We start from the raw sequence: 10530 nt of genomic DNA on the forward strand, positions 1-10530 counted from the left end.
TGATGTCAGAGTGGATTTAAATCCNGGTTGTACAGTACAATGTACAGTACGGCACAGTGTTCTACAGTACAATGCAGTACAGTACTGTACAGTATACTGTACTGTACTGTACAGTACACTGTACCAGCATTGACAGTACAATGTACGGTACGGACGGTACCGTAATTAATGATACTTGTACAGTACAGTAGGACACTACAAGACACCACAAGCAGCGTGTTCCATACACTACACTACAGTACCAGTCGACGTACCGTACGGTAGATCGCTTATCCATTGTAACGGCAAAGCTATTGTTGCGAAAATTTTCATTTGGACTGAAAGAAGAAAAACGACACTGACGTTGGTTACAGTTACCAGTACAACTTACTTAGAGCCATACGAAATGTCTGATAAAGTTCAGCAATCTTATGAGGTAAGAAAATACAAGCTATAGGTTAATTAATGATCCTCCTGCTAGTCAACCGATTGACTAATTCAAGGTTTCAACTTGCTATCACTTTTGTCAATGACTGTTGTTGCGTTAATGACGATTGAGACGGTGTAACGCTTCCAAATTGATTTCTTTGATTGTCAGTCTACAGTACTTTATATGGAGGCTTTTCCACAGAGAAAAAAAAATAGCGCCAGCAAATTCTATTTTGTTGAGTGTTCAACTTCCTACTTTATCCTAAACAACTTTGTTTCAAGATTGCTCCTTTCCACCTCAATTTCTTTACTGGAACGAGCTGTTTCACAAATTCCCTGTAACCTTAATAGTCTGCAGTGTCCAAATTCTCTTAGTCATGTACTGTAGAAGGCAGAGCGAATAGCCGCTTTCAACCACTTTGAAACAGTCAAATACAGCAGTTACAACGCTGACTTCCATACCAAGCGGTGAAATCGTTCACCACCAGAATATCCAGTACTGTAATAGAAGCCTCAAGTAGGACACAGCCTCATTCATCAGCTTTCAAATCAATGTAAAGTGCAAAATTAAGACAGTCATGAAAGAAGATCAATTCACCTACAATAGACCCTACTGCTTTCGCTAGTATTATACTGTACATGGAAAGAATAAATGCTCTCTTTCAATACTATATACTACCATTACAGTGCAAGACGATCCGTGCTAGCAATCATTAATAACAAATGTTGATATTTCCTTTCGCTGCTAGTCTGTGAAACACTCTGATCCAGATAGTATGGCAAATACTGAAGAATTTGTGGTACGGATACGTGGCCTACCTTGGTCAGCAACAGTTGAAGATGTTCAAAAATTTTTCACCGGTTGTCGCGTCAAAGAAGGAAGGCAAGGAATTCATTTCACTTACGCAAGTGACGGTAGAGCTAGTGGCGAGGCATACATTGAATTTGGCTCATTGGAGGATTTCAATAGGTGAAATGACACATCCATTTGCCCACTTTTGACCATGGACAGTAATGTAATATGGGAATAAAATAATCGAATGAAATACGATCGCAGTACAGTAGTATTACAGCTTTGTATGACTTTACCTATATCCATTCATTCAGTCTTGTATTTTTACAACTATGGAAGTAATTGTTTGAGAAAATTGAGAAAGTTCTAACGTGATTGCACCGTATGCGCAAGTTATTCTTGCATATGTAGCCGTAAAAGAAATGTCTTCGGAGTCGTCATGTTCTATCAGTGCTGATTGATTCTTTATACATGCAATAACTGCCAAATATTGTATTACTGTTGTTTCTACTGCTCACTTTCAATCACTCTGATACTATGAAATATGAAACTAATTAGGGCATTGGAGCGTAACCGATGTCATATGGGTAAACGGTATGTCGAAGTATTTAAATCGAAGCGAAGTGAAATGGATTACGTCGTCAAACGAACCAAACAACGTTCAGGTAGAGATTCTGAGAATGTTGTCCGACTACGTGGTTTGCCTTACGAGTGCTCCAAGGAAGAAATTGCTCAATTTTTCACTGGTAGGTACCACGGTAACTATTGCTATCATCGTCCAGCAATACTTACAACTGCGGCGTATAATGAATCTAGTCTTGCACCCTAATTTAGTAATTGTTAGTTCTCATCATTACAATTTTACTGTAAAATAGAAAGTCCTACTTACGTACTTTCTGATACGATTAAGAATAATAATGATGTGTTAATATACAATACGTCATCTCCTGTAATTAATAAATATTACAGTTATAATGTGTTTTCTTACCGCTAATTCTATATCTGCTAAATCTATAATCGTTAAGCCATTTATCTGTTTGCTTATGGACTAGACCATCGTGTAGATTCAATACTTTAATACGCTACTGAATTCATGTCAAACTGCGCTTTGGCTTCCGCTATGTGCTATTATAATGAAATCGTATAGAGTAGATACTTTATTAAAGTCCAATTCTTATCAGTTAAATTGTTTAATTAACTACAGTAATAAACATGAATTATGAATTTGCGATTGCATACTGTGCGATATGATGCATACTTCACTGGATTGTTTAGCTTATTATTAGCAAGGTAGTGTATACAGAAGAGAAAGATTTTTCTTTCATAACTATAAAGGGTAGTATCAATATAAACTTAACTTGGGACATTGTTGACACAAATGCATATCATATTACTAAGCTGATGCTCCGACTAATGAGACATTGTTTGGATTTAAATTCTTGTTAAGATATTTTAATCGAAATGCACATTATAGTAGTTGCAATACGATACTATATATATATATATATAGTATATGTAGCATAAAGTAGTTCATTTAATTTATATTAACAGCAATTGTAATTTTGTAGGTTACGAAATTATCCCCAATGGTATTACTTTTGGCGTTGATAGAGATGGGCGTAGTACTGGAGAAGCTTATGTAGAATTTGCCAATACTGATGTTTCTGAACGAGCATTGTCTAAAGATAAAGAAACAATTGGCCATAGGTAATATGAACGGTGGCATGTTATTATTATGTACTTTGAGTTATAATAGCTAGTTGTACCTATGACTGTGTAAGTGCTCTACTAGGATAGTGAAGAGTGGACGAATAAAGTAGATAGCATCATATTGTCTAGTGATTCAAATTTATAATCTTTCCAATTTTTACAGATATATTGAAATTTTTCGAGCGAAAAAATCAGACATACATAATATGAGTGCACCAAAGATTAGACCTCTAATCGGTAGTGCTGCTAGTTCACGCCCAAGGCCATACGATAGAAAACGTGGGGATCGGTTTACTCGCGGCCATCCTGAGGATAGATACAATCAAGGACGTGGCTACAACAGAGGTTACCTTGATAATCGACCGAGCGATCATCCTGGTTATGGTAGACCGCATTCAGAGTACAATTATGACAGGGATAGAGAAGAATTTAGAGATGCAGCCTACAACCCTTACAGTGAAGAGCCGTATGCTAGATCCAGTAATTGGAATATAGTTGAGCCAGATAGACCTCCAGACTTTGAACCAAATGTTCACTCAATTCGAATGAGAGGGCTACCCTTTAAGGTGACAGAAAACGAAATTGTAGACTTTTTTGACCAAATCCCTCTGCAAAATATTCATATCGAGTATGGTGATGGGGGTAAAGCAACGGGAGAGGCTGTTGTCGAATTTTATAATTACGAAGATGCTTTGGAAGCAATGAATAAAGATCGACGCAGGATTAGTAAGTTGGCGAATGACTGCGCGGACACGCAGTGTAAAAGGAAATTTTTGAATAATATTCGATAGATCAAGCTGATGTATTTGTGTTTATGTACTATATTTCTTATAGAACATCGATACATTGAATTATTTTTAAATACAACTCCGGAATCTGAAGGGAATATGCATCCTAGGGAAAATCAAAGGGATTATCCTGCTTATGATTACCCACAGGAAAGGGAATTTGATGAAGACATTCATGGGGATAGTAATTATAGTAAAGGTGCGAAATGGGTAGATACTGCACGGGAAGATTCACAGTCTAGATCGTATACAAGGGGGAGAGAATATACGGGAGCGGATTATGGGAAGGATTATGAAACATACGACATGTGGTATGGAGACGGAGGAAGTAGTAAATCAAATCGAATGCAAGAAGAACGATACGGAGACGCAGTCAGAATAGGTAAAAAAGAGCAATTTCCATACAACGAGGATCCGATTCCGGGCAGCAAGGGCAGTAATTATGAAGAGCCTAGTAGATCAATCTACCATGCTTACGGCGAAGAAAGATTAAATACGAGGGTCAACAATAGTGCAATTCCGAAATCTGTTAGTAGACCAACACAAGAAGCTTATGAATCAGGGTATTCTAGTACTCGACAAACGCCCACAGTTAATCCTCAGCAGCAGAATATTAGCTTAAGTATGCATAATACATCGGGCACGGGAGGTAGGTAGCGTATTATAATCTAAGTAAAACCTCGGTTATTCGCATGTTAAATTTTGTAAACCTTTTTATATTACGACTGTAAGTTCATGTTAGCAGTAGTCTTTGCTAATTAACTTTTAAGGGAAATGCGTATATGTACATCTGTAGAGTTAACTGTTGCCTAAGTTGCTAAATATCCTACAACAAGGCTATTACTATATTTAACGAACGTGTTATAGTGTTTTAGCGGGATTAGTTTCATAAATATTGCCATGATATTTTAATCCATAGGGAATCGGATGCCCGCTGGTGGGTATCAATACAGCGATGATAGAAATCCTAGAACGACCGAAATGACAGGTTCTTATGATTAATTACTCTATTTATTGAAGTAGATTACGGGTAGCTTAAGTATTTGTTTATATTGACGAGATTGTAGCAGCAAAAAGTGTATACGTATTGGTAAACAAATAGTAGATCGCTATTGATGATCGAAGCCATACATCCAAAGTCTGGTAATATTAAGCCATATAACGATAAATATTTCTTTCATATTTATATTGCATAGTTTCAACAGTTGGCTACAGTCAAGATCAGATGAGGTCTGCTTCTAGTAGTACGGTAGTAACCCGTACCGCACCTAATGTTACTAGTCAAAGTAATAAACAGCTGCAAAGAAGTACGAATCCATCATCAAGGTATCCTAACGCCAGCGCTGGATATGGTAGTTACCTGGACAGTCCTGACGCTGTAAATATGTCAGCAGGGAACCGTTATTCTAGTAACATGGGGCAGCCGAGAGCCAACACTTCTTACAGCAGTAACTACGGTCGTTATTGATTCTTACACTTGATATTGCAATAGTCCCATGATCTTACAACATCACAGCATTCGTATCTTGGGTACAGAAAAGAATAATTTCAATACCATTGATATCTTTTAAAAAGAGTTATGATTGCATTTGTATGAGAAGGGCTTACCTGTATAAATAATTTCGTTCCTCCTACTGGATATGACCACTCTAGTTGAAATAGTAAAGTTAACCCTGGCCCGGATGGATTTTATGACTAGTTACGTAGATAATTTGTAGTGAACATCGTAATCATGTCTGCAATTATAATTATTTTAACTGCAAGTTCTTCTAATTGTGGCTTCGAATGGAAGTTGAACTCTATTATTATCATCATCATGATAAGTGAAATTAAATTGGCTACCTGTCGTTGACTATAAAGTTAAAATGAATCATCTTAGTGGCAATTCAACTTATCGCTGCTACATGATGGCATTGGTATTAAGATAGACACTCTTAAAAATTGATACATTATTGAGTTTTAAAATTTTACCAATATAGGTACTACATAGTAAGATAGATAAGTCAAGTAGTACAACGTATCCTGTAAGTTATGATGTATAGGCTATTTATCGTTTTCCTGGTATGTGATATTACCCTACTTCCTAGTAAGTATTGAGTTGCAGAAGAGCACAGGATTAACGTGTACATATTAATATTTGTTAATTGTATCTCATCAGTTTGATGGGCTATGGAGTAGTATAGAACTCTAGGAATTTTCGTAATTATTACGTTTTGTAAGGATTAAACTCCTATCATGCTGAATTCTATATCACCTTCCCCGTATCTTAAATATTTTGTGCCCTATTTCGAAATGGTCGCTGTTGAAATTAATCACATTAAAGACATGAAGGTTGAAAAAGTTAAGATATTGGTATTCGGTGTTGCGTTTGAGTTACTTTTTTTAAAGTTAGAGATGAAAAGTAATGGTTAGCCTAAATGGATAACTTTTATAAAAAGTGTGGGATCTGTGTGTGTACAGTTTTAAGACATTATAGTTACTCTGAAACATACTCGTATTGGTGCATAGTAACTAAAATTGAGAATGTTAAGTATGTTTCAGTAGTTTTAGTAATAATGCGTATGAGTACCTATTAATGTATGGACTGGTCGGACGAATAATGTGGTAACACATGCATATGAGCGTAAATATTGAAGTGCTTTATGATTATGCGATCTCTAGCGAACTTCATCAATGTTTGCGTATTTGTGGATAGGACGACTACGTTAAAATTTTGAGAATGCTTAAATTTGCTTTAAATATTACATCATTAAGTTACAATGGGGTATGCCGGTTATTGCATGACTGACAGAAATGATCAGTAAGACCTGAAACTACCGATAATGATATCTGTATTTGGATTATGCGTTAGCAATAGATTTTCGACTGTGAAAGTTCAAATACTAGGAGAGCATTGGTCTAGCATTACAATACAATTATAGGCATTCTGGTAAGGGATGTAAGTCTCTCAAAGTTCTACAAGTATATGCAGAGTGAGAGTTGATGATACTGCTTAAGAGGCATGTACGTAAATATAGATTGCAGGAATTGCTACTACAGATAGTACAACTATTTAGTGATATAAATAATTTGTGAAGGTAAACAGATCTATCGGTACAATACCGGTAATTGTTGACAATTTTATTGAAGGTCAAAAAGACATTTACAGTAAGCCGAATCGACGTAAATTGCAAGATAATATGATCGATTGCTAAGAAGGGTATTAGAGTAGCGTTTGTACGTAATGAAAATATTTATACAATAGTGATGCTAAAACAGTATCAATCAGGCTGACATTAGCATAAAGTCATTTTAATTTTTGAAACTATAACTTCGTAAAGTCAGTTTTTAAAATCTTGACAATGAAAAACAGTATTATCCCAAAAGATTGGTATGATTTTTTTATCAACGATATCATACCATCTTCTTCGTTACTATATGAAGTATTATAAAAAATCAGGCTAGTTCTTCAAAGACGCTGCAGCTACGTGAAAAAATAACTTCGCAACGACAGTAAGTAATATACGTTAATAAGAAGGAAAGATATCGGTGAAGCAATCAAATTAAGTAAAACAAGACCTTATCATTTGAAAATACAAAAACGATCATAGGTCAAAGTACACAATTACTATACATACATGCATAGATAATGATCGATTAGATCTGCACTTCCCTTTTTAAACTACGGTTATAAAATGCAGCTAAATACGGTGCTTGATGAAGCAATTAGGCTTGCAACATGTGCATACTTCATAATATAATAGATAAGTCATGAATAATAATGATCTAACCGTTCCGTTATGACCAAAAGCCAATCGCTAGGCTAGTTGCTATCACGTGTTCAGATCGCGAAGAATTGGATAATTGTTATCTTGGTCTGTTGCCATAAAATAATTTTGGCTTATTTTATATATCTATTCTAACGTAAACAGAATCTCAACAACTCCAACAGCATGTGCCAGTATACATATCGATTGTTGTATTATAACAATTCCCATATTTAGATTGAATATGAAAGCATACAAGTCCATATAATCAACGAAGACAGTTAAAAGATTGTAGTCACCAGATGGGCGTGCGACAACAGGTGCACACGACTAAATGCCAACACAACTCACATTTAGCAACGGATAATTTCTCTTTTAATTCGAAGAGAACTTTTTCTATCTCCCGTTATCGTAACGAAATATTATATGGAAATGAAGGGTGATCATTATAGCCAGGTAGTAACATGATGAATTTGAAGGCAGTATTCAATACAGTTAATGATTTACATGGAGTACGAAGCGTTATCGCCAAATAATGATCATCACCATGGATAGCATATCGATACTAATGATAAATGATGATCGAAACATGTTTATCTTCACTAATTGAGCAAAGTATGGAAAGAACTTATAATGACTTAAATCGTATTAACGGACGGTATTGATAAAATTTGGATAATCTTATCTGTGACCGACGTAATTAAAATATTGTATATAAATTTAATGATAACACAATACATAATTGTATGATTTACGCATGAATGCCGACATGTTTAGTGAATTGAAGGATAAAAAAAGTATAGAAAGTAATTGTTAGAGACTTCTTACTGATTTTAGTAGTGGAAACATATCAAGCATACGTAGTGTTAAAATGATTTCATATAAAGCATTAACATGTAGATCTACTAAATTTAAAAAGTTAATTTGGCTTACATTGAAGAAAAAATGGACGTTATGATAATGTATGAGTAGGCTATATTCAATGTACAGTAATGCTAGTTATAAAGAATAGCTGTAAATATTAAAATAATTCAATCTGTTACCTATAACATATAATTCATTGTTTTTACCATTATTGTTCGATGGCGACATACCTAACGCATCAATGGATAATAATAGCATAGTTTGCTATTGCTATTCAAGCGGTAATCATGTTGACAAATTGTGGCAACAAATGTTTGATCACTGGAAGGCTACAAATAAGCCTGCCGATGATAGCTATTCTACATTTTCTATCTTGCACGTTGCAGAAAAATTACTAACAAGCTTAAAAGGAATAGGATTGATCATCATGTCTACAAAGAGAAGAGATAAAATGGTAAAGTAGCTAAAGTATTTCATCCAACCAGTCATGATTACTTATGGCATGTAATAAGAGAATCTTAGCTATTTGATTCTATTATTCAATTTCATAGTTAGCCTATCAAGACTTAAGTCAGATGCAAAATTGATAATTTAATGTTTCCAAATATTTAATCTCGTCATGCATCCTACTTTAAGATTTCACTTAGAAATCTTGTTTATGTAATAGCTGACAATCTATCTATATATTGACAAATTCTAACATTTCGATGATATTTATAAGTATTTACTGTACCTACATACATTGAAACAGAAATTGATTAATTATCTCACGAGAATCACCTAAATTAGCAATTCCTTTTCTATATCTACTTATGTGATGAACCAGGAACAAGCTCAAACATCCCACAAAATTATTGAAAAACGCCGACGAGATAGGATAAACAATTGTCTTGCTGAATTAAGTCAAGCAGTACCGCCAGCATTTGCAAGTAAAGTAAGTCTAAGTACATTAAGTAAAATTCTATCTCACAGTGTCATTAGATTACTATCTTTCCTTAATACCTACTATTTGTTAATCTTCTATTTCTATATTAGTAATTAGTTTGATGAAAGGAAATATACTCTCTCTCTTGTTCATTTACTTTTAGTTTTTACCATTTTGATTCAAATATTCGATCTTAAATGAGTAATGCTCAAAATACTATTTTATATATAGACATCAGGAAAATTGGAAAAAGCTGAAATATTAGAAATGACAGTTCACTACTTGCGAGTTCTACATGCTTATGGCATTCGCTTAGATAGTCCAGGTACCTTAATTATAGCATTGTAGCTTTAAGGCCTTACTAATAGCCGAAATTCGCAACAAAAACACTAAAAATCATTGATAATATAATTGATCAATAATAAAAAGTAACGATAATTTTATTAACTTTTATATTTAATCTGGATGCATAGCTGATCAACCCATCATGCTGCATAATTCGCCGGAAGTTCAGTACGAGATGTTACATCAACATTACAGAAATGGTTATTCCGATTGTATACGTGAAATATTACAATATTTTATCGATGTTGAAGGGACAAGTCCTCAAGATCAGCGATGCAATCAGATATTCAGCTATCTTCAGGTATTGAACATGGATGATTATCAATCAACAACAATAAAAATTTGTGTTTGACTAGACTTATCCTATGCCATAACAATGCGATTTTTTGGTATCCATATAAGACCTTATAGTATACAATTTTCGAAAATATTTTAAAATGTTTCTATGTCATTTTTTAGGCTCGAATCAATAAAGGACTGCATCAATCGTATGATGAATCATCGGCATCCTATCATCGCGGGCAATCTAATGTTAGCAATGGCGGCAACGCTAGTAATAATGCTAACAGTATTAGTAATAGCAACCACAATAACAATCCCAATGGGAATTTAAATGGTAAAGATCGAAGAAATAAACCGTCTACTCAAGCTTTTCTACGATCACATTTAAATGCTAATACTAAAAGTAATCGAGAGACAATGCATTCTACTCCATCACCAGCTGATGTTAATAATGCTGGTTTACCTAATTTGCCGTTACAGCTACAACAGGCGAGTGTCTATCCGAATGTTTATCAAAATCATGGAGGCATTCAGTACGGTATGCATATGCCAACAAGTACATCAACGGGCTTGCTGCAAAATGCCTGCTGTCTACCATCATCGCACCCATCTTCTATTTCTAAAGCAGTTAATGATCAAAGCAATTCTCTACTACACGGCTCAATGTAA

At 34.7% G+C, this 10530-nt stretch overlaps 2 protein-coding genes across 2 annotated transcripts; both read left to right on the plus strand.

Annotated features, from left to right (window-relative positions):
• Positions 1-1184: 1184 nt before the first annotated feature.
• Positions 1185-3795, plus strand: TRIADDRAFT_29141 (uncharacterized protein; the record flags this gene model as incomplete). The annotated part of the gene is made up of 6 exons (XM_002115238.1): positions 1185-1378; positions 1760-1947; positions 2770-2908; positions 3075-3289; positions 3407-3637; positions 3746-3795. Coding segments are annotated over 6 exons (1017 nt in total), but the record flags the coding sequence as incomplete, so codon positions are not given.
• Positions 3796-8736: 4941 nt separating this feature from the next.
• On the plus strand, positions 8737-10530 carry TRIADDRAFT_59292 (uncharacterized protein; the record flags this gene model as incomplete). Its single annotated transcript, XM_002115239.1, has 5 exons — positions 8737-8763; positions 9136-9243; positions 9466-9559; positions 9708-9880; positions 10039-10530. The coding sequence occupies 5 exons, from the start codon at positions 8737-8739 to the stop codon at positions 10528-10530; spliced, it is 894 nt and encodes a 297-aa protein (XP_002115275.1).

This window comes from Trichoplax adhaerens, genomic scaffold, assembly GCF_000150275.1.
Source record: "Trichoplax adhaerens TRIADscaffold_10 genomic scaffold, whole genome shotgun sequence".
Classification (NCBI taxonomy): domain Eukaryota; kingdom Metazoa; phylum Placozoa; class Uniplacotomia; order Trichoplacea; family Trichoplacidae; genus Trichoplax; species Trichoplax adhaerens.